Source organism: Phalacrocorax carbo, chromosome 8, assembly GCF_963921805.1.
Source record: "Phalacrocorax carbo chromosome 8, bPhaCar2.1, whole genome shotgun sequence".
In the NCBI taxonomy this organism is placed as follows: Eukaryota; Metazoa; Chordata; class Aves; order Suliformes; family Phalacrocoracidae; genus Phalacrocorax; species Phalacrocorax carbo.
In genome coordinates, this window is record NC_087520.1 from 42,698,870 (window position 1) to 42,724,292 (window position 25,423).

At 40.8% G+C, this 25,423-nt stretch overlaps 1 protein-coding gene across 2 annotated transcripts; it reads right to left on the minus strand.

Annotated features, from left to right (window-relative positions):
- Positions 1 to 1,861: 1,861 nt before the first annotated feature.
- Positions 1,862 to 24,826, minus strand: ZDHHC7 (zinc finger DHHC-type palmitoyltransferase 7). Of its 2 annotated transcripts, none has more exons than XM_064459688.1 (8): positions 24,631 to 24,826; positions 18,119 to 18,202; positions 15,108 to 15,430; positions 12,176 to 12,300; positions 7,044 to 7,140; positions 6,484 to 6,565; positions 5,145 to 5,275; positions 1,862 to 4,092 (listed from the first exon to the last, which is right to left on the minus strand). In XM_064459688.1, exons 3-8 carry the CDS (start codon positions 15,411 to 15,413, stop codon positions 3,916 to 3,918), a joined length of 918 nt encoding a protein of 305 aa, XP_064315758.1. In that variant the 5' UTR covers positions 15,414 to 15,430; positions 18,119 to 18,202; positions 24,631 to 24,826; the 3' UTR covers positions 1,862 to 3,915. The 2 variants fall into 2 exon arrangements, with proteins under 2 accessions (XP_064315758.1, XP_064315759.1); XM_064459689.1 differs by lacking the exon at positions 24,631 to 24,826 and adding an exon at positions 24,039 to 24,058.
- Positions 24,827 to 25,423: the final 597 nt, after the last annotated feature.

The window sequence follows — 25,423 nt, forward strand, 5'->3', positions numbered from 1 at the left end:
ATTCACTGCCTTACAAGGGGCCTGGATTAAGGGCCAGAATAGACTCAGAGCAAAAATCCCTTTCCGGCTTCCCTGTGTCAAACCTCAGTCTAAATTAAGCCAAAGTTCTTCTGTGAACATACCGCGGAAGTGACTATTTTTTCGGAATCATGATTTTGTTAGCGAAAGAGGTTCCAAGCCATCATTCAGAAGTATTTCTGTTGTCTGCTAAGATGCCGCCTGCTCTGTCAGGACAACGTGAATCGTGCATCTCAGGTAATGGAGACTTACCTCTTTCTCTAAGTTCTCCATCTCCTTGCTAATTATAATATTTGGCTTTATCAACATTTAATCCAGGCCTTATTTTAAATTTATCCCGCACTACAGCACGAAGAGAAACTGCAGAGAGATTTCAGAGGTGCAAAGTTACACTTACGTTATTTAGAAACTAAGGCCGTGACTGCTGGGATGCACGCTGGCCGTTTTCCAGAGCTCTACTTCGTACGTGCGAGTTCGTACACGCCACTGCAATACGGTCAGGAAATACTGCAGGAACTGAACGATAGTATTTCTCCATGAAGAAATTCAGAACACAAAAAAAAGTGACACAAGCAAAAAAAATGTAACTGTCTTATCAATCAAGAAGCACCAATCCCTGTTCAACCACGAAATATACGGCGCGAATTGAACTGTTACTCTCTTCGGAGGAATCGTTATTCCTCTTCAATATACAGAACTCTCGAATATACAGAACTCTGTATATGCCGGTGCATTTCATTTTAGTGTTATTAACAGGTTCAGGATCATTTTACAGCCCAATTTCTGTATTTCACCACCTCTTTTGCCACCTTCTTTCTCCAACAGCATTGAATACATTCACATATCAACACAGTGCCAATAGAAAGAAGCGAGAGTAATCATGGAAACACAACACTTCTGCACAGGGTAGGCATAAGGCAGTCCATAAACGAACCCTCGCTTCTCACTGCTGCCGTCTAAGACTTCAGAAAGGGTTTGTGAAACCTGACATTACCACTAGGAATTAAGACAATAAAAAGGAGATAAATTAGCAGGATCCATCTGCAGAGACGGCTGTTCCATGTGGAGAATAAACAAGCTCTTCCCTAAAATATATGTAAACACAGCGCAGCCCGACTGTGGTGGCATACAAATACAGTCAAATCATTAACCCGCTCCGAAGTACAAGAAGCAGCGGCACAAAATTTATATGAATGTACTTGGAGCTATTTTCTCCACCGAAAGGGCAGCGTACAAAAGCGTGATATTATACCCAGGGAAGGCACCAAAGCATTTTTTAGAATTGCTGCGAATGGGAAATAAACGGCTTCCCGTCTCTCCACCCTCTACTGCCTTTGCAAACCTTGACCCTCCTCACCCTTGTCGAGTCGGTCGTTCTGCTGACAGCTCCGAACTGCCGCTTTCCAGGCTGCGTAATTGGCTGTCTTTGTATCCGAAGCTACTGAACTAGCGGGAAAAGTCAACGTCTGTCAGAGAAACCAGGGGGCCCACGCCTGTATTAGACACAGGTGCAGAGCCCCAGGTGCCCCGTGAGTTTTCAAATAGGAAGCATTCACCCCGTGTTTTCCCACTTGCCTTAGACAAACTGGTACCGACGAGAGAGGCAGTTACACAGAGGATGCACACAAGGAAATGCCTAGGGACAGCTAAGCAGTTACCAAAGCTTAAAACCCTAAGCAGAGCAGCGTCTTTAATTTGGAGCAGCATCATCTGTTACCTGACATACCTGTACATATAAATTACAAGCCGAAGGATGGGAGACCATTACCCTGAGTGGCTGTAATCTAAATATATGCAAATATGCACGTATACGTGCAAAGAAAAGCAACACATAGAGCAGAAGTTAATCAACTAAGACTTCATTACTTTATTTTTTTTAACATTAAAAAAATTACAACGTAACAAGGGTTTGAAAAGCCAAGTAAACCTGATTTCACACACACACACACTTGCTAAGTCACAGGGTTCAACCGCTTGAAGTGATATTTTCTGATTTTCACCAGGAGATTTTTATTAAACAATATACACATTAAGAGCCTCATGACAAAGCCAGACACGTTTTCTTCCCCCTCCCACCAATTCTTTACGATGTGCAACTGAATATGCAGCAAGGATCTTGTGGAACTTCCAACTTTCCCCTCAGTTACACGAGACGTAGTTTTGTTCATTTGACCGCAATTTCATCGGATGCGTCCACCCCAAAATTGCCCGGCGTCACACACCACCTCCCCCAAGCAAAGGGAACGTATTACCTAGTATTGCACAGTTTTGTTCGCAGGGCCATAAGTAATAAATGGATCCCTTAGTAATTTCACCCACCCAATGGTATCAAACCTGATGAAGCTGGAATCGAGATGCCACAAACAGTTACAAAGAAATGGAGAAGCAGGTCGCTGAGGAAAAGAAAGTATAGCTTCTGTAGCACGTAAACTTTATAACGCAAGATTCTTCAGCGCGTTGAACTGCTTGAGGTGGGACAGATCATCAGTGCTACTGGCAAAGCAAAAGCAAGAACAGGACAATTTTAAGGCAAGTCCCAGAACAGGGAGCTATTTACTTTCTAGGCACGATTTCAAGCTATGCATCAAGGCTCCTGCTTTATCCTTTATATCGTCAGTAATTTATAGAACAGATTAACAATACAAAAAATAGTCTAAATATAATTTTTAAAGAATCCACTTTTAGCTGAATTTCATTACTTGCAGATTTATAAACATTTCTTAGCACTACTGCTGTTTGTCAGGCCCACATAAAGCAGTTCTAGATCTGTATTGCTCTCATTTCTTGAATGTAGTTTTGGTTGGAAAATGGCTAAATTCAAAATAATTCCTTCTATTGCAGATCCTTCTACATTTAAGACCTGTTGTACTTGAGAAGAAGGTAGCCTCCCTCATTTCTCTGTCTTTGCTCAAGGGATCGTTAACAGCTTTCCTTCTATGAAAAGTCAGTACAATCAAAAAACGGGGCAGAGCAAGACCTTACAAAGACAACTGGTTTCAGTCAATTAACCCCAACCTGCAGTACATTCATTTTAATCTCACGCAGGAGGATACAGTCACTGGTCCCACTTACCCCTGCACGGAGGACTAGACACGCTCCTCAAACACCTACACTTACGTTCCCCTAGAAGCAATGTGTTACGAACCGGAGACGCCTATCTGAGGGCAGACACTGGCCCGCAGCCGTCAGTTGCAAGTGTTGTTTACTGAAGATTTAGAACTTACCTAAATGCCATATGAGATTAATACTGCCAAAACACAAGACATGCTTTTGTGAGCCTGGGAAGACATTTGGCAGGGGTGTAACAGTGCCTCTGACGGGTTGCGCTGGTGCGCGCACCAGTCCTTTGAATCACTTGCATATGAGGAATGTGTGCCTGAAGTGGGACACAAGAGTACAGCTCTGTTTGTTAGGACAAGCTGAAATATAAAGTAAAACTGAAAGAACCACTATTCCCTGAAAACTGGATTTAGAAGGCTAGGTCTCATTTGAGATCAACTTTCACTATAATGCTCCTCCTTATGATTGACAACTGCACCTAAGTATATACTTTTTATAAAAACACACAGGTAATTCCCCAAACATTTATCAAATAAAAAGGGTTTAACAAAAATGGATAATTAATCTCATAAAATAAATTACAGTAGCATGACATTTGGCTTCTTTAGTGTGACCACGTGCTTTTCCTTTGTTATCTTGCTGTGAAGACCGTAATAGATTCAGTTCGCGTCTCTGAAAGTTAATGAGATGTCTGTGACGATAAACGTATAAAACTCTGCTTGCTACAAGCAAATGTCTGATATCAGTTTCACCTGGTCACAGATTATATGTAGACAGCCTTCTCTGGCCCCAAATAAATATTATATAGTATTCTCGCAAGTTCCAGCATAATTAGACTCAAACAGAAAACTCAGGTCCTCCTTTCTTTGCTCTCAGTAGAAGTCGCCTGATTTGAAAGCCTGCAAAAGGATTGATCCACAGGAGTGACGGCTGACCCCCAAAAACAGATTTCATTCCTTCCCAACGCAGTCTTCGCTCCCACGTCGGCTTTTCACTCTTCAGTCTCTCAATCTCCTGTACACACAGACAGACATGCAGTGCTGCGCTGTTAAGTCCGAAGTTTAGTGAAGTCTAATAGCAATTATCAAACCTGATGACTATTTCGCATTCTTTTAATTTATAGCTAGTGAGCTGGTTAGTTTCTTCCTGTTATTTATTTAGTAAGGGAGAAATACGAATGGCTGATTTAGCCCTGTGGGTACTGGGCACGAGGCCTGGAACATAAAACGTATACAGGAAAGTTGGTCTGCCTCTACCTCTTCCCCCCTCAAACTAAGGGACAAAATGACCAGAAAAGCTCATGTGACAGCAGAAGATCTGCAAGCAATATGCACGGGAAGTTGTTTACTCAGTTAATGAATCCAGACAGTAGGGCTTCCAAGAAGCAATTACTGAAGCTAGGCGTACTCTCCCAAATGCATTATTCTGACGATTGTTTTTTGTACTTTCCACTGAAGGCGGCTGGACATACACCACTTCTTTTTCACGGTAATGTTTCAGTACAGAAGTATACTTTTAAACGGCCTCACATGAGAAAACTCTGAACAGCCCCAGGATTCAAACTCCTTATGCTTCCCGTCAATTATCCGTCACAAAACATCCTCTCAAGGCTTAACACTGCAGATCTAAGGGCAAGGGAGCCAGAAGCCCAAACTATGGTTATACTCTAATAAGGCGTATCAAAGTAGAGGGGAGTATGACGCGTTGATACAAGATAGTTTAAGTGTAAACCTGAGAAAAGCAGACATTTCTCAGGACGTATATCATGAGTTTGCGATATCTGAGAAGTGCAAGTCCAAACTGAAATCAGAGCTGTGCCATCTTTGTAACTGAAAAACCTTATTCTACAATTTATGTCAGAAAAAGCAAATAATGCGAGAACTTCTGTTCAAAGCAAACCCCATGGAAGCACCTCGGTCCTTCCAACCGTAGGAAATAAAAATGATGAGCTGTTTCAGATTCGGGGTTTTCTTCAAAGTAAGAGCCTCCCCTCATGCAAATAAAACAATATCTAATCACATCTTCCTCAAGTAATTGTTACAGCACACACAAGTAGAAGTCTTTACCGTTTCATCATTGCATATTGAGTGGATTTGGGTGCCAAACATGACTGCAGTGAAAGTGAGAAACAGAAAACCCTCAAGGCACAAGAAGATCATCAGGATCACAGTTACAGGTGGGGAAAAGTCACTGCATTCTGTGAAAACGACAATAGGTAGTTATAAAACAATTTTAAAAAAAATAATCTATAGACCATGTTCATACTGAGACAACAGCTCTCCAACAAACAGCAATAAAAGCTGAATATCTGACACTTGAAACAACATTTCACAATTATAACAAACTTCTAGTTTCTAGCACTGCAGCAGCTTCATTTGCTGCCCAAGGAAATGAAGAATTTTAAGGAAGTAACACTTTTGGCTTCCTATAAATGGTAGCGCATTACTGCCATCCTGCCTCAATATTTCAAGGGTATCAAATAAACGTTTGCCCACGAGACGATTTAAGTACTCATAACTGCACATATATAAAGATGAGAGCAGCTTGAAGTTTCACGCATGACAAACACTATAAAAACCGCGACCGCTGTCAGCTCTGGCTGGCTAGTTAATCCAGATGTTCCATTTTGCTGCGATTGCTTTATTTTTATTTTTTTTTAATTCACCACACAAAGCATTCAGGTTCTGACTGACACTTAAAGTCACATCTCTGGAGATCCTCTGATCAACCGACTAACTCCATTATAGTTAAACAAAGAAGAAATGGAATAGTGTACAGGAAGCAGAATGTTTCAAGTAAAAAGAGGACTAAGATTCCATCCATTTAATGGAATATTCAGCAAAACACAGCCATGTTCGCTTCAGGAACCAGGAAAAGCACACGATCAGAACAAGCTCTGGCACACTGGAACATTAAGAAATGCAAGTCAGAGCCTTAAACAAACAACTGGGACAGTTTAGGAAATTTATTTTCTACAGCAGCCCCAGAGCTGGGTTCAGTAACAGAATGAGGGAGAAATTTGTTTAAGTTTCAGCTGATGTTCACAGAACTGTGGTGTGGCATGCAAAGCCCAGCTGGCAGCCTCAGGTAATATAGTGCTGAGGTGGTCTGAGGACCAGCTATCGTTTCCTTCCTGTTAGAGGTGGTGATTTTTTCATTTTTTACTAAACAGAAAGGGAGTGAGAATGCCCTTGACAGCCACAGCTCTTACAGTGAATGACTAAGGGGGTGGGGGTAGAAAAGACACATACAAATGGGCAAACAGGTATGAAACATTTCCAGGACCTCACTTCAAAAAGATCAAACTCCTGTAATATTTCATACATGGCACTGAAATAGCTGGAACGCTACGACCTCCCCTTAATACCTGCTAGATTATGAGAGTGAAAGTTAATGTTTGCTTACCAGTCCACTGCCCTCGGACACAGGAGAAAAACTGAAACCCACATAGTATGAGCGCATGAGCTGAAATTAGGGCTATATACATCTGGAAATAAGAGAGAGCGCTTACTTTTGACTGCTGCCAGGTAGTAAACCAGACATTCCTCTCAGCCAGCCTTCACCACTGCACAGCGAACAGACTTCCTTATTTCAATTTTTAATTCAATACAGTGATGTAAAAACAAATTCTAATTAAGCTTGAATCTAAAAACGTGGGCAACAATGAAAGTTTAAGGATTAGCTCCCTAAATCACAGCGCCATTTCACTAATTGTTACTATAAAAAACACAGCAAAATTAAGATAGTTTAAAATAACAGCACTTTACAAAATAGATTAAAATGAGTATAAGTAGAAATATCTTCCTGCTTGGAGAGTATCGTGCATAGAAGGGAAAAAAAAACCACCAAAAAACAAGGGCACAAATATTTTGTGTTAAGACATCAGTCACTAATAAGCACAACCCAAACTGTTATAATCAAGGTAGGTTCATACTGAGATCAAGCTGCTGCTGATTTTCACTTACCGTAAACAGAACAAAAAATCTCTGATTTTTCTCCCCCACACAATTATTCACCCACGGGCAGTGGTGATCCATCTTTCGAATACATCGTTTGCAAATACTAAAGGAAAGGAAAAGAGACATCTGTTGACAAAAAATACTTCATATTTTAACGTAGAAACAAGGGTATCCAGTGGTCCTAAGATGATGTGCTGAAATCCTTTTTGACAAACTACAAACAGTGATTTTATCTGCATTTCTTTAAAGAAACTATTTGCTCACTTATAACTCAGCTTTTGGTTGCTACAAAACTGACTGTGTAGATAAGATCTTCCTCATGTAAGAAAAAAAGTATTAATATGAGAATCACTGCGTGGCCAAACACATCAGGCGAATACAGTAACTTGTTTTAGACACCTGTGGCACTGAATGAGCAATGCTTCAGTTCTTTCTAGATTCAGTATTAAAAAAGCCCTTCCCTCCTGGAGAAGCTTTTTTAGACAAAGTAATTATTTCAAGTTTACAGACTTTCAAGTTGTCAATTGCGTTTGTAAATCCAGGATGGCGGGGGGGGGGAAGAAATTCACATCTCCAAGTTTTCAACTGGCCATACAATTCTAAACACAAGCAATCAAAACCTCAGCTAAAGAACAAGTTACAAAGTCACACCTCGCTTCCTCAACATAAACCAAAAATACTGAAACCATAAACAGCACGCATTCTTTGTGTATTTTGTTGATGACTATTTAAACACTACTGTTCTTTGCTAGTATTGCAATTAATTGCTTCGTTTCTGCCCAGTTTTGAGTCAAGGTTTTTTCCAGAAAGAAAAGTCAAATATTTCAGTAAGTCCATTTTACATCTGTGAAGCCATACAGCACCAGAGGGCTCATTTCTCTTAAATTCCGGTCCACCTGCAGCCAAACATGAAGAGTTATACAAGAGAAACACAACAGTTGCAACATATGTTGAACTACTTCTGTAAATCAATAGTTTAAATAATGCTGATATTTCATTTCCCTAGCTTTGTGCTTAAGATGCCCACACATTCAAAACGTTCCACATCTGCCTGCAGAACATCCAAAATATTAAGCATTTTCATTTCAGCGGTTACAAAGCCAAATAAGCCTAAAAAAATGCAGGCACTGTTATTCAAAATCCTTTCGTTTTAATGCATGCCTATTTATTTATGGTATCTGTGAGTGCTGCAGTGACAAGCCACGAAGTAAAGCCAGACAATTGTCACTAGAGTGAAGAAAGGGGTGGGGAGTGAGGGCAGGGAAGAATCAATGCTCCAAGGCATAAAATAATTTTTAAGTCATCTCATACGCATGATTACAAGGTAATTCAGCCAGAGGCAGAACACCCTCCTGTGCAGGTTATATGAGAGAACCCCAAATCTCTCGCGGCTCCTCTGAAGCTCCCTTTGCCCTGAGCTACCATACCCAAACCCCTAGACTCCCACTGCCTCTTGTTTAATGGACATTCATCCAGAAAGGAGATTCATCTTCTGATGCAAATTACTTTTCAACTACTGGCAGTTACACATAAAAATCCCAATCCCATCACTAAACACCGCAACCATTCTCTGGTGCAGAAGAAGGAGGTACCATTCAAGAGAAGGCATTCAGAAGGCTCTCCAAAAGGTTTTCATTTCACAGCCTGCTGCCTGTAAGTTCAGCCTCTCATTAATTTCCCGAGCTCTGTGGGAAGGTGACCTAACGCCAATCTCCACAACCATGCAAGCCTCCTAACGTAACACAGAATATATAGTGTCACTCTAAAAAGAGTATTAATGTGAAGTACTGAGTAAAATCATATCCAGACTCAATCAATCCAAACACTGGAAGATGTGAGGTGGGCAGGACATACTTTTGCTCATTCAGTACTTCTCACAAGCCCACGCAGAGCTCTCCAAGACATCAGATGTCTGGAACCCTGCCTTCGTTTCTAATCGCACACCACGATTCAACCAACACTTCCAGCCAACAAACTCGCAGCAGTGCTGAAACCAGCGGTCCTGCCTTCCTCCTACCCCCGTCACTTGTATCCTGTTCTCTCTCTCGTCCAAGCACAGATGTTCCCGCAGAAAGAGTTTGGAAAAGTCACTCCATTAGCTGCAACCTGGGTCGTTTCACTGTGCGGGAACACTCACGCCTACGCAAGAGGAAGGAGCAATATGGTAGCGAGAACAAGGAGCTGTGGACAAAGGAAGGTCTGATCCAGCTTGGCACTGCTGCTGAATGCACTCAGGCAACTGCAGGTGCAGTTACAGTTTTGAATGCCAAAGATAACATTCAGACACAGCTAATGGCTTAAGAGAAATTGGTCTGGATAACAGACATTCACGGCAAGACTGATGCAAACGTCTCAGTGACTTGATTTTGAGTAACAGCTCCCCACACACAAACGCAGGCACTCAGAATAGGCTAGAAACAATGACAGCTGTGCTCCTTCAGTGAAAATGAAACAGTATTTGCTCAGGATAAGCCTCTTCGTATGCTGAAAATGTTAACTGCTTAGTAAAATCTCCGTTTAATGTATTTCACTGAGGCTAGATATTTAGCTGCAAATAAAGGTTTCTTGTTTTCTTTCCCACCACTAATGAGTATTATGAAATATTTTTCTTCCTCAAAAGAACTTCTGCTGCAGTGTTGCACAACAATTTTCATAACTACATCATAAGAGCCTCTTCTGTTAATAATTTACTACTCATAACATGCACTGTGGCTTTGAGCGTAACTATTTCCCAACAGGAACCAACTTCAATTTCCATTTTCACGTCTCTTCTATCAGCAAATTGCCACTTTGACTGCTTGGGACTAGACCATCCTTTTAATGTCCTTGGAAGAGGTTTGTAAGCCAAAAAAATGTTGGCAGCATAATCAAACCTTTTTTCTATTTGGTACACTTCTGCAGTGCTAAACCTATGGCAAAGAATCAGATTCTGGTAGCTGGTCTATGCAGTATGTATTCAACAGTCCAAAAATTACAGAAAAATCCTTTGTTTTACTTAAGAATTTAAGAGCAGCTGCCAGTAGAATGTATCGTACTAGTAACAAAAACAAAGGCAATTAAAGCAGATACCCAACTGCCGAGAAAAGCGTGACAGCAGGCTTACAAAAGGGTAGCAGATACAGTTTCAAGGCTCCGGCTTTCTCTTTCAGATGCCCTGTGAAGCCAGTTACGTACCGTGCAAGCATTAAAACGCATCCTTTGCCCTTATGTGGAACATCCCACAGCGTATTTTACCAAGACGTAGAAAAGCAAAACAATTCACGAGATGTGCAAAGGTAGGTCCCTGAACCAGTGGTTAGTTAAAACAAACCCTCTGAAAGCATTACAGATTTCCTTCGCTGTGGACAATACCCATTCTTGTCCTGCCTTAACAATAAATGCCACTCAAAATTCGTACTATAAACAATGGATTCCAAGTCTCTACCTAGCTTATTTTTATTATTCTTCCACAAAGAAACAATTTTTCCAATCAATAACACCTTATCTTGGACCACATGCTACTGGACCGCCCAAGATAATACAGTGCTTGCTGAGGATGATGGCCCAGATGTACCCAGGAGACTCCAGAGGGCACAGAGCTGCAGCTCTAGGCTCTCCCAATACTCCAGCTTCTTTACTTGTATGTAGAGTTCAACATAAGATGCCTTCATTTGGGGCTACTTCCAAATCAGTAAATCCTACCGGGACCAAAGATGTTGGAAACACTTTACAAAGATACCTGCAAAGTCTCTGTAGGAGCCAGCCTAAATCTGAGATGAGAAAATTAGCAAGATCCAACCTACACTCACTCAGCAGAGGCTCTCCGGTGTCCATTTAGCACATCCCATGAACACAATGCCAGGATATCTGAACCGACTGCCCAAAGCTGTTTTGGATCCCCAGAGATTAACATCTTATATTCTGCCACAGGAAAGCAGCTGCACTGCTTCCACTCCCAGGCCCACTGAGCAATCGGTACAGCTGTGTTCATTTAACACTCTAGTAGAGCTAATAAAGCAGCCAGAACCAAACTCATTGCACATGAAGGCAGCCCTGGTACCTGCATCCCTGCTGAAGACAACCTACACCACAGATAAACTAACTGAAGATAATTCTATACTTGACTATTTATACACGAAACTTTCCCCTTCACACTCCAGATACCAAAACCCACTCACATCTGAGAGAAGAACAAGATCTCAGTGCCAAGGCAGAGTATTTATAATGGAAATAGCTTCTCAGCCGTAACTTTCACACAGATAAGTGACATACATGGAGACATTTAATTTAGAAACCACAAATTTACAGAGTAATTTGAGAGTCCTGACAAGACTTCACTCTGTTCTTTTGACGGGCACTAACTCGGAGACTTAAATCTAATACGCCACACAATTCAACACACATCACTCCTCGCACCTAGCGAGCGCCACCAGGATCATTTACATATTTATGTAAGTCTTAATTATGCAGGCGTATCTGCTTTCAGCTCTCACACAACAAACATTACAAACGCATATCCACCGTGCCTGAAAACTCAAAAGATAGAGAAATAATAATGGATACTTCTACTATCTCTTCCATAGCATGTTAAGTTCAAATTATAACCACTCCTGTACTTATTAAAACAAATCTTCAAGAGGCAGAAGTGCATTTAACCAATTACACTTACAACTTTGGGAAAATAATCTGCCAATTCACATATAGCTTCAAATGATGCACTACGAAGAGACGAATACACAAATTAAAGCGATAGTTTTAAATTAATCTGTATTTTCTTCATTTAAGATTGCAGGAGTCATTTCTTAAATCAGCTTCTATCAGAAATTTCCTGGAGGTTCTTCCCTTTGCCCTGCATTATCAACAGTATGGCACAAGAATTAGAATGATGCACAGGAAAAAACATTCACAGATCAAAAAGTATTTAAGACACCAGAGTATGAATATTTTTAAAACCTCGAGTTTTTTGCTTCTTTCCCCTCATCCACATTCATTTTTGGCCACAGTATATTATATTTATAAAATACTCTGCAATGTATGAATTTGAAAGTTTACTGGATACCAAAAGAAATTTGTGGGGGAAAAAAATCAACGCATAAATACCAGGAGCATTATTCCAAGACTCAATATGCATAACTGCTTTAAAGAAAACTATGGCATACCTGCAGTGGTGTGCACGTTCAGGTTTGATACTACAGCACTTTGGACATTTGTAGATCACTTCTCCTGGTTTCAGTTGCAAATTATCCATGTATTCTTTAGTGGCATTTCCTTTGGGTACAGCCCCCTGAAATCATTTCAATTAAAGGAGAGAAAGCTTCTTAGATGGTATGAGAGTGTTTAAAAATACATTTGCTAGACTTCATACCAGTAATCTCAGGATAATTGCTGAAATAAGTTCATTTACTCAAACCTAGTCTGCCATAAGCCAGAATCATTTCCAAATGCATAAATTACCTCTGTTTGACCACAAATTCAGCTTCATTTCAGCAAGACCCATCTATGGCCAAGTATTAGCATAATTTTGATACAATCTGCTGTCACCAGCATACATAACATGAAGGGGAAGACACATCTTTACGTGCAGATACAAGCACTACAGGTCAATATCTGCCGAGAAGTTACTCTGAACGAGCACCACTACTCAGACAGACGTGCTTTCTTAGAGCAGCATATGTTAATTGTTGTGATGTTTGATTATTAGGCCAAGCCATCCACAAAAGCTAAATCAGCAACAACTACTTGAAAGATGTTATTTTGATGCTCTGAATCCACGATTTAGCCATCTGCCCCATGTACACGAGTTCTTGAGAACAATCATTCTTTTTTTCCTTTACACTTAAGCTTTTAGCTTCGACACTGTCACCATCAAGCACTACTGGCTTCTTTATTCTACATCTCATATCCTCTGCTGCCTTCTGCTACTGTGAAAGTTTGTGTAGCTACACGGTGAGCAGCTGAAGGAACTGATCCAGAAGAAAAATAAGCCATCAGGAAAAGAAATTATTTTTTAGTGATTAGTCCTCTGAGCTGTTCACCACAGAGCTGCGTTAGCAGCTGTTTCAACACAGTAAGGAAGATGATGAACGGACAGAAATAGTAGGCAGGATCATGTCTTCCAGTAACAATATTAATCTAAAGCCTCACGAGATCGGAATCTAACTTTGGATTAGGAAGAAGAAAATAACAGAAAGTACCACTGTCACCTTGCTTATTTAGAGAGGTAAAGGCTTATCTGTGACAGGAAGCGATCGTGAAATAAACCGTGATGCGAAATGAAAGCACAACGGCCTTTCCATACCGCCTCCTCCAGGCCAACACTTCCTTCACACAGGGATAACCTTCTTCAGGTTGGCTGGGATCATCTGCAACACTCTATTTCTCATTCAAAAAACAACAAAAAAAAAAGCCCACTGGCAACATCATCACTTTACACAGACATGAGAAGGCAGTTTTTGGGACAGAATTCCCAAACTAGCAGGCACTTCAGATTGAATTGCAAAACATCCCTCTACTTGGGCAGAAAGTTTTTGTTGCCTATTGCCTGGAATGACAATCTTGTGTTTGCACTGCCCGAGACACAGGCCAGGTTCTGCCCCAGCTGAAATCTCTGGCTAAGTGGTGCTTCAAGCTTGAGCCAGCTGGCCTTTGCTGGCATACGAACTGAGAGAGTTTCTTGAACGCACATGCTGTATTGCCGAAGTGTTCTTTGCAATATGCATGTTCTCAGTGAAGTTAATACTTTGGTGTAAAAATGGTGAATTATCTCAGAGGGAACTCCTAAAGCACAAATTTATCTTATAAGCATAAATTTACCTGGAACAAAACACATCTCATGTTCACCTGTACACCGAGGATGATAACTTCAGGCCACTCTTTCAGCATGTTGCTGATAAAAATATGCTCTATCTCAAAAACATCTTTCACAGTCTCAGATGGTCACCAATTTCTTCCAATGAAAAAAATCTATTTTTATAGTTATAACAGTAAATTTAATTCACATATGATTTGAGGCAGTTTATTGCTTTTTTCCTTCAATCTCAGTTTCTATCACACAGTCGTATCCTCCATTCTGGGAGTCAGCAGGAAAGGAGTGGAGAGAAAAAGGTAGGAATTTCATCTCAATTTCTATCATGTTTTATCCATGAAGAACAACACAGGTCTAGCAAGACACACAGTTTTACCAGGACATAATTTTAAGCAATCTATCCTTAAACCATTAACTTTCTTAGCTGTCGCAGTCTGTAGAAGTCGTAACATTTCATCACTGGGTGTGGGCTCAGAAGTAAATCAAAGATGTAGAAAACCATGAACTACAACACCCTACTGTTTTTCTGAACACTCCCATAACTTCTACATACACTGTTACTGTCTCAAAAAGTTGCAGAAAGCAGATGGTTTTCCCCTCAACCCTCTCTCCCCAGATTTATTCCCTAAACAGAATAATAGATTTTAGTACAAAAGAAACAATTTCATCTCTGACTCTTGAATTGCAGAGTGAAAGTCCTAAGAAATTAGTACTTTCAAGACCTCTTATACCTACGCTCTAACGTGCGTTGAGCTTAAATCTCCGTTCCCACTGACCCTGAACCCCTAAACGCAATAATGCGTGAGTTAGGTAGTAGTTCTTACTTTATGTCAATACGTGACTGAGGTTTTTCAGCATGTCTACCTCTAAAAGTTCTCTCGTGTGCCCTGTCAAATGATACAACAGGATGAAGCTACAACATCTTATGAAGTTTTGGAAATATATCTGGCAAAAAAAAGTAAGACAAATTAGGACAGAGGTGACTAAAGCTTTATTAGCTTCTTCAGAAACTGGGTTAATATTTAAGGAATAAACTGTATCTCATAAGCCTACCTCTCCCTTATAAATTAATTTTATACTGCCAGCTCCTGAGGTCAACAATTATTTATGGATTCATTAACAGAACAACAGGATAAGTACAGATACCATCCCTTCAGCTTGAGGGTTCTGCATCTAACACTACTTTTCCTTGCAGGAGGAGACTGAGGCCACTTCTCCAAATTTCTCTGCAGATGACGAGCTACAGGAGAGAACAACTCAATGTCAAGGAGCGATCGCATACTTACTGGATCAGTTAGCATAGTTCTCAGATGCGATGACAAAGCTAGTACTGCCAAGCAGTTAAAGAGAACACCGTTGATCACAGAGTACCAAAAGTCTTTGGAAGGCAGCAACATGACAAAAGTCACTACGAAGTCTGCATAGACAACCAGAAGCCACGTCATTATAGCACAGACCATACCACAGCCATCTCGGATGAACCAAACCCTCTCTGCCATGTCGGCCTCTGAGGAAGAGGAATCGTAGCTGTCATTTTCAGCAAGAAGCGGGTGGTGCTCAACATCACGGAATCTGTGCCCTGATGACTGCATGATTTTCTGGCCTTGCCCTGCAGGAAGCAGACACCATTATTATGTGTGAGGAAATGGAAATACAGGTGGCACTCGCTTTTTATTTCGGTAAGATAAAACATATCCAAGTTCAAAATAGGTTACTGAGGTTTTTTTATCAAAACCTGAACAAATCTATGACAACATAAGTGTGAAATATTTCTGTAATCAAAAGATACTAATTTACAAAGTTTCATCAACAACTTTGTAAGCCATTTACTGACTTTTATAATCCCATAATTTTTTTTTTAAATCATGTAACTTCAATGCTTGACAAAGGGATCTTAGAATGGTTTCATTTTCACCTTGCTGTGCCCATAAACCATTCTTCCCCTTTTGCTATAAAAATGCAACCTTTTTTATCTCAAACTAGAATGGCAAAGTCTTCATTACATTATAGCTCATGTGTCTCAGAAAACAGCAAATTATGGCACCAGACTGTTGACTTTTCATACTGCTCCAGCAACCCAGGGAAGAGCAGAAAGAAAAAACAGAATGGAAATAAAGCTGTCCTAGTACATCGTTCACAACAAAATACAGAGCAAGTTAGAAAGCAGCTAAATTTGTGGACAAAAGTGCTATTGTGTTGAAATAAACCCAAACCTGTTACACAGATATATCAGATAACTTACAAAGCAGTCTCAGATCAGACCAAACTTAAGGGAAACAAACAGTGGTGGTTAAATTAGCATGGCAATGGATTACATGAACCAGATTTTCAAAGAACACAAATTTATTTGATTTAATGAAAACTCTTTTAGGGCTTTGTTGCTGTTCCAATGTGGAACAAAAAAACAAGACTTGAAACCTTAATAGTTTTCATGAAACCAGAATTATTTTCCAGACTTCTCTAACAAGCGAAGACACAGAATGGCAGAACTGAAGCGCCATCAACAAACAGGAGACAAATTAAAGCTTAAACATTATGCATCAAGAATAGTCTGCTACTTTAAAAGCATACTCTGTTCTAAAATTCATATTGATTCATGCTATTAAAAGCCATGTCTGTGAAACCTGAAAGCATTATATTGACTGATGATAGTCACACAGAAGTCTGTTTTTCTCCCTTATTAATGGTAGCCTATATATGACTGGTAGGAATTACGGCGCATCCGTTTACATCTTGAGACCCTGAACACAGGATCACTTTGTTAGTTTAAAATGGTCAAAGTGACCATTACCAGGTAAGAGACTCACAACTGAGGTCGTTTGCAGATAAAGCTATGTATTTCTGAACCCTTTAATAAAACCTCTCAGTCCTATCTACTAGGAATCAGATAAACATATTCTGCCCAGTAACTCTTTCTGATTCTTAAGCCTTAATGCTAGAACTAGGCAGGAATAATCCAAGAGACTAGAAATGAAAACAAGTACATGCAGACTGCAGTGTAGAAATCCCAGAGCAACAGTTAAAATAGCTAGCTGAGATACTTATAGGACACAGTTAAGTGTGGGCTACATTCTCTGGTTGTGAAACAAACTGAAATACAGCTCTGGTGCTTGGATTTAGTCGCTAACAATGCAAAATTACAATTTCTAGTAATTACACGGTGTTTTCTAATCACCCGTTAAAGTTTTTTAGTTTGGTTTTTTTTACACTGAAGTCTCCCCTCTTACCAGAATGCAAATACTAAGCCATGGATGAAGGTAGTCACATACCAGAAAAATACCATAGACAAGAATAATCGTCACCTCCCTTAAAAGCAAATCAAGTTTAACTTAACCTAGATAAGGCTCTCTTTTCAGCCACTTTAAGTTATTCTAATCTTTCTAAATGTTTACAGTTAAAACTACAATCCAAGCCAATTCATTCCAACAGCACTTTGGGACATCAACCACACCTTGTGGACAAGACTTCTAAAAGAAACGTCAAGTTTCATAAAGCCTACATAATTCGCAGCTGGAACATGAAGATAACTAAGCAAACCAGCTATTATTTAATCAAAAATGGGCATATAAAACTTTTAAGAAATGTTATTGTCTAACTTTTTCTCTCTCAAAAAAAAAACAACCAGCCCACAAAAAAGTATGTACAATAAACTTTCAACTAAGCCTTGAAGCGTATGAAGAGTTGAGAGCCAAGCAAAGTTATCACACGCACAAAATAACCAACAAATGCTCCAAAGAGCCAAACTTCTTCCAAAGAGATAAGTGACTGTACGTCAGGAGCAGTCAAATACAGTGCATTCACATGTCAGTATTCTGTCAAAATATTTTTTCACTGGCAAATTCTGGTTTTGTTAACTCAAATTTAGAATAATTTCAACCGAATTCACAATGGCAAAAGTACTACTTTTTCCCTTCCCCACCCGATTTTTCCTTCTTGTTTAAAAAAGTCAATACATAAGTAATTTGGAACATCTTTTCAAACATCTCCCCCACCCCGCCCACCCAGGCCTGTTTAGAAACCCCGCTCCTTCAAGACCTCCTGCTGCATAGATGTTTCGAAGTGTTTGAGAGGAATCAATGAACCAAAACCAACCTCCCAATCCTGAAACTTCCTATAGAACACAAATTTGAAATTCCTTTCAGCTCAGGTGCAATACCTCAGAAGAAGAAATAAACAGTTCTGCAAGCAACTCCTTTAGCATACAAATGAAATGGCATAAAATTACTGTATTCATTTTTTTACCTGTATTAAAGATGACCAAGAAGTTTTTTAGCACAATAGGAAAAACCCCACATACCTCGCAAATGTTTTGCGTTATTCTAACATCATGTCCTTCCTTTGGGCTATCCTAGGCTACTCACATAGTCATATGTGATGTAATCTGAAAAGACATCATCAACAAACTGGTTAGTAAAGCACCCTTGCTTCATCAGGAAAATAGTGTTAAGCACAAAAAATACACAGACAGTTGTACTTTGAAATACGCTGCATGTACTTACAGGAAACAAGCTTCTGATCGAGAGGAAAAAACTTTTAGATTAAGCTGTCAAATAACAAACTAAAGAACTCTAAGCAGTGTTTCAAGTAACATTATCTGTCTCGTTCTTTGTTTTTTAAGAGTGTTGGATATCCAGATTTTAGCATTACAAACTAATGTATCCAAAGACCTACTACTTCTTCCTGTTTGCCACTCCTATATGAGTAAGAGAGAGAGTATGCAAAAAATAATATATCTTACTTGATCTTCTTCAGAGCTTACAGCAAGGTTTTTGGTAGCAGGTTATTAATAACAAGCATGCATGTCTACCACTATTTTTATAATTGTAAGGTAAGACAAAAAAAAATTGCTTTAACTCTAATTATTAGACCAAGCCATGGCCAATTTAAAATAAAGAAGCTACTCATTCCAGAATCTGTATATAAAAGAAAATGGCCTACAACTATCCAAAGGGAATATGCACTTAGAAAGTTCTCCTTGCTAGAATTCCACCACAGAGGCAAACAATTACCGTGCAACTTCTGATATACAAATCACTAAGGACTGAAATGCCAGCGTAAGCCGTTCTAACCATGTTTAATTTTACAGTACAAACATTCCATGATCTTGAATCACATTCCTTCCTTTTTCACAAGGACGTAATACCCAAATCCAATGCAGACTGTGCAAAGTGAGAAAGCATCTGTAGCTTTAAAAGCGTAGATTTCCTTTTTCATAAGGAAAGAGGAGGGGGAGAAACTTATTTTATTTAGAAAATCAGGTACTTCAAAGCTTGAAAATTTTAGCAGTGAGCTTTTGGAAATCACCACACGGCACTTGGAGCAGGACTGCAGCACAAATCCTTGAGTTAGATTTCTATGTGAGGAAGAGAACCAAAGATGTGTGGGCCTGAATTTCTGTCTGGAAAAGTTAGCGACCAATGCACGCTGCACAGAAAGCCCTGCTGCTCTGGTTTCTGGCAAACTGAGTTGGGACCCCTGTTCTACACAACATTGGCTGGCACTGCTGTCCTCTCACCCAGTCCTACTGCTGCAAACACTAACGTCTGCCCGGCAACTAAACCCCCAGTATGTGATCAAGGAAGATTTTCTTGCTTTGTTTTATACAGTACAGAATAAAATGACTAGCTTGGAGTAGGATTTTCAAATTAATGTCTGATTAAAGTTGGCTAAAGAAGTACCTAGGTTTATTTCTTCAGTTGTTTGATTTTCTAGTATTTAAAATAAGCTTTGTGACATGGAAGCTTCCCTTTTATTTGGAAGGTTAATTTAAATTCATATATTTTGAGAATAATGTAAGGATTCTGATATTTAACAGCTATAGAAAAATATGAAGCCACTTACTTCTAAAGGAAAGCTTCTGAAACTGGCTTGTTACTAGAAAATACTCCAAATACAACATTACTGATGGAATTCTTAATCTGCAAATTTTCCCAGCTCTAGGGGAATTACACCAATGCAGACTTCCCCTGAAAATGAGAAGCCTGTTGTCTTATTCAAACCACCTCATATATTCTATTGCAAGCCTAAAAGGTAATGCAAATGCTTATTATGCACATGTAACTGCATGAAGCTACTGATTGCCTTCTGTTTTTCTTTATAAATATGCTTTTATACTTTTGTTAAACAAGTTTTCACAATATTGTGAAATCCACAATCATTAAGTTGTCACTGACATGGCATTTTGTGGAAGCTACGTAGAAACACCCAAGAAGACAGACTGAGTGTATCACATTCATTTGCAATGTCACCCACCCATTCTCTGAGTTGCAGATGTCAAGCAATAGAAGACGACACACTAAACCTCTGCAGGTAAAATATTAAAGTCAGGGTAATCATTTGAAATTGTTAAAAGAGAATTCATTCACAAGACAGGGACTTGATTTGTTCAGTCAGTTCCCTAATCCTAAATGCAATTTCGTGCAAGATTTCAGTGTTTATTGTAGCCTCATCAGTTACTGGTGTACGTGGAAGTGCCACCACAGTTCAGCTCTTGCAAAAGTAATAGATTTAGTCATTCTCATGTGATTTCTCCCACCCCTTCCATCTCCCCTGCTCCTGTATGTTGTTCTCCTCGCCAGCTGCCTACACCATTATCCCCCACCTTGGTCCCCTTCAAAGGGAAGAGGATCAATGTTTGAAAAGCACTTAGACTTTATGAAGAGCACCCCCAGCGAGATGCTCAATGCCTGTCCTAACTAAATTTACATTGAGTCTTTGATGCATGCTTAAAGCACGAGCCTCCAGGACAAAGCATGCACTTTAATCTCTAATATGCCCAGCAATGGTTTTTAATTTGACTGTTTAAAAATCTTTAGCATTAGAAGGTAAAACTAAATTATTCTCTGTTTCATGTAAAATGGCATCCGTTTGCACAGTTGATGATATTAAACCTAATCCAATGCAGTTCTACTCTTAGGTGTTATTTGAAATTCGCAGCTTGAGAATGTCTCATCTGACCGTCACCTCGTTGTTAATGAAATGTAGGCCCAAAATGCTGATATATTATCAGAATAAAAAAAATACTTTGAAGAAGTTACATTACAAACTCATCATCACTGGAAAGATGGTCTTGTAAAATGACTGTGCCTAAGATGTTTTCAGTTTTCTGCTGGGGCTAAAGAAGATCCACTGCATCAGCAAATCTCCCTTCTCGAAGTTTACTGGAAGAAGGTTACCAAGGACATCGGGAGATGAATGATACAATACAACCATTGTATCATGAGGCGCCTGTGCTGTCAATTAAATAATAACAAAGGGCACTTCAGGGTTAAGCATAGTTCCTTTCCCTGCCTTTTTTCTTTTTTTGAAACAAAAAACATTGTTGTAGGAAAAAACAGAATTTTAAAAAATATTTTTTAAACAGGTATACAGATAAGAGTTTATGTACAGTCTAAAAATCCATCAGCTGTCAAAGCCTATGTATTTTTTGGTCCCTTTTTCATTCAAGCTATACAATGGACAGTTCCTAAGATTCCGTATATTTCAGTTACAGTAAAGAGAATGCTTTTATTTCAAAATCTCTGACGGCGTACTGATAAGTCAATAGTTATAGGGACACTACCAGGTATTGCACCCTAGAATAACAATCCTGCAGCACTTACATAAAATGGATTTAATCCCTACCTAGAAAACACAGCATCAATGGCAAATCAAAATGATCGGACTGTAGTCTCATTAAAAGGTTACAGTGTAAACATTAACTTCAGTAACTGCAAAAATTTTAAGAAAACCAAGTGGGCAAACCTGCTACTGCATCCCATTCCATGGGCAATTTGGACCATTCACTGCTGACAGATAAATATCCACCAGATAATGTCTAGACATATTCACGCCTAATTTACATGAATAACCTGCTTTGTATCACAGATACAGGCAATCCAAATGGCAAAGCGATTTAATAAGTAAACTGTGGCTCATTTTAACTTCTTCTCAGTGACTGGTCTAGCAAACAACCTCACAGCAAATTAAGCTACTCCAATAACTGCATCAACCGGTAATTGTGCTGAAAACCCTTCAGCTCAGCCCCAGCAGCAGCCTAGCTCTGTACAAGGAAACTCTGCTAGGTACTAAGGCTTAAAGGCTGAACTTTCTTAGCAACTGGAACACGTGTAAGAGCTGCTAGAGTAGCAGGTACTCAGAAGAACCAGTCCCTCAACTACAGTCCCAATTTAGCCCTGACAGACTCAGCTTTTGCTATCTGTTGAAACTGAGCACATCTCTTTGTAATCACAGTCTGGGGCGTATGTAGCGCAGTGCATGCAGCTCTGGAAAACAGCAGCTGAAACAGCTTCTGATGGCAACCCACGATATAATCCCACAGCGTTATTATTAACTTATCCCCAAATCTACCCCATACCCTTAGTGACATAGCCCATCGTCTCTCTAAATCCTTGTTGCGTCTGCTCTAACAGTATATTTTGTACCACATTTATCTCATAAATTTCCTGTTTATGCCTTGTAGCCCTTCTTTTTACTGACCCATGTCTGCTCTACCACAGGCACACAGTGAAGCTTTACATTGGAAACATGTAACTCATTTGATGCTTTTTACATACAGACAATAGGTAACAAATTCAAGAGACGATCTTCAGTAAGTACGTATGTAGCACAGTCAAGTTTTAAGCTCCTATGCCAGCCTCTTACTAAACAGCAAGTGCCAGGCCATTGGAAGACACTGGAATTGTTTCTTTTCAGCTCTGAAAAGGAGATATGTTTCTTCTATATATCCTTCTTCTGAGAGTATTTAGAAGTAGTACTTAAGCATTAAGTATGGATATCTTACTGGGAAGCTGGACAAAATTACTTATGTCTTTATGCTGGTATCATCTTTATAAACACCCTCAAAACCAAGCAATGAGAATTCAGGGTAAAAGAATTTATGCAAAATGAAAGGAAAAAACCCAATGCTTGCCTTCAGAACACTTGTTTATAAAAAGTATGACAGAACTTTGCTATCAGCAATAAACCCAACAGATTTGTGATAGCAAATCACTTTTCCGTAAGCACAAAAATAACATCCAAGATGTTCAGCCAGGTATCTTTTCAATAACAGATTTTTCTCCCCCACAGATGTGGAAGTCAAAGAAAATACATTTCACAAGACTTTGGTGCCCAGCAAAGACACACACTATCCGCTACATGAAACGTTTGCTGAGCTACAACAGCAAGGCCAGAACACTCCTGGATTAAAGAACAACCTTTACTTTGGAAAAGGACACGAACACAGCCTATGGCTGGGCTTTGCACCTTACCTCTTTTGGAACAGGGCCACAAACTCAAATTCAGATTAGACTCCAGAGAGCTAGATGCTTAAACTAATATCCGTATTGTTAGGTGGAAATGGAAAGTTTTACACACTTGCCAACAGCAATTGGATGAATCACGTTCTACTTTAAAGTATAAGTTTCTAATTCTAAATTTTAAGTTCATTGATATAGGCTATATCCTCACAGTCAGTTAAAGATAGCTTGGGTATCACATTTACTGATTGCACTGTGATATCAGGCTGGCAGGAACATTTTTCTGTCAGTTATTATAGCCGTATCCACATGGGATTCTTCCTTCCAGGTTCCAAAAAGTAATGTCATAGATCAAAGCTGAGCTATTTTCACCAGCAATTTTCAATATCGATTAAAGGAGTGTTAAAGCCTTTGTTTCAATGGTTCCTCACATCAGACACATGTAAAGCTTCACATTTCCTCTATAGTCTTCATCTTCAGCCTTTCAACTGCTACAGAATTCTACCAATTTACTTCCCTTAAAAGTTATGTCTTCACAAAAGGCATAAAAAAAGAAACCCATCAGATATATACAATACAAAATATACTGCTTTAGAACAAAACCAAGGACATTTTAGAGCTGAAAAGTATTAACAATTTCCTTCAGCCACAAAGAGCTTTCAGCTACTTAAATCCAATCTAAAACCGCTAAAATTTTACATCAGTTTCATCTACTAATGAATCAGTACAGCTCTATTTTATCTGTAAATTTTCAAAGTCTGAGAGTATCCACTTCAAAAGATCTAATTTAAGTCTGTTAATGCGAACAGCCACAGCGACTTCAACCTAATTATGTCTTCAGCAAAGCGAACAGTTACATCACTGTAAATCAGCATCCCAATACCATTCTACATCTGTATATGTAGTATAGAAAACGACCAACGATTTCCCAATCCTTTTTTGACGGCACCGGTCGCATACGTGCCATGCTGTACGAACCCGTCCTCTTATTTTTCAGAGCGTGAACTATCTGCATCTCCACTTCCTGCGAGTGCTGTTCTTCCCCCCCTGGAAATACAGAAAACTAGCACCACGTAAACCAGCAAAGCTCCCCAGAGCGAGTGCTAGGACATTACTGAAAGGCGTTGTGTGTCAAATGGTTGCTGCTCCCTCCCATTTCAGCCTCCCAGGCTCTGCAGCACAACCGTGCCGGCGCACAGGGACGCTTCCGTGCACTTGTTTCCATGGCTGCTGACAGATGATTTCTAGTTTGTTGGGGTTTTTTTAAATAACCCGAAAAGAGGCAAGAGCACAGCCAAGACCTAGAACAGCCCCACTAAGAGCAGACACCGAAGAGCGGCAGGGACGGAGACCGACGGGACACCCAGCCCTCAGCCCCACCTGCCCCCGGAGAGGAGCCTGGTCCCCGCTCGTCCTTCGCCGGGGCTTCACCGGGCCTCCTGCCAGGGCCAGGGCGAGCGCAAGGAAGGCCCGCGGCGGCCGGGCCAGGGGAAATCGGCGTCAGGCTCCCTGAGGAGAACCGGCTCCGTGAGGGGAAGGTGGCCCGGGGAGGGACTGGGGGTGGATTTACCTCAGCAGCGGCAGCCCCGCTACCCTCAGAGCTGCGACTGGCGCCGTGCCGGCGGCGCGGTGGGGCGAGCCGGGGCCAAGCCCTAGCCCCCGCCGCTGGACCGCCGCCGCCGCCGCCACCGTGCCCGCGGCCGGGCGCTCCGCCGAGCCGAGCACTCCCGGAAGCGGGAAGGGCAAGGCGGAAGACGGGCGCCTCGCACCGCGCAGGCGCCGCGCCGGACGGGGCTGGACCCCGCGCGAGCTGCGCAGGCGCACACGAAGGGGCGGGCACACGCTGCCGGCTGTGCGCATGCGCAGCCTGGGCGGGACGCCCTTGGCGGCGGCCGCCCGTCTGGGGGACGGACCGGCACTGCGCATGCGTGGGGCCGTGTACCGCGCGGAGCACCGGCGCGCTCGAGGGCCCGGGGCGGGGGCGCGCCTCGTCCCGTAACCGCTCCCCCCCCCCCCCCCGTCTCACCAGCTGGGCGTTTCCCCCCTCAGATTTTTAAAGAATCACGATTTGAGGCTAAATTTGGATTTGTAAGCTTCTGAGGTGATAGAGATGCAGTGGGGTTTACTTCAGTTCTTCCGGGAAGGGGTTTTGCTGTATGTCTACCCACGTTTTTGTGGTGATACTTCATTACAGTCCCTTGTTACTTCAGGGACTCTCAGGAGGGGGTTTGGCACCTATATTGGATATTAGGAAAAAATGTCTTTACTGCAAGAGTGGTCGGGCACTGGCACAGGCTGCCCAGAGAGGTGGGGGAGTCACCATCCCTGGGGGTGTTCAAAACCATGTAGATGTGATGCCTCGG

Coding starts and splice junctions, on each gene's coding strand:
- ZDHHC7 (XM_064459688.1), bottom strand. CDS start 15,413: ATGCAGTCATCAGGGCACAGATTCCGTGATGTTGAGCACCACCCGCTT. Junction 7,141..12,175: donor GAACGTGCACACCACTGCAG/GTATGCCATAGT, acceptor CCTTTCCTTTAG/TATTTGCAAACGATGTATTC. Junction 5,276..6,483: donor TGTCCGAGGGCAGTGGACTG/GTAAGCAAACAT, acceptor TCGTTTTCACAG/AATGCAGTGACTTTTCCCCA.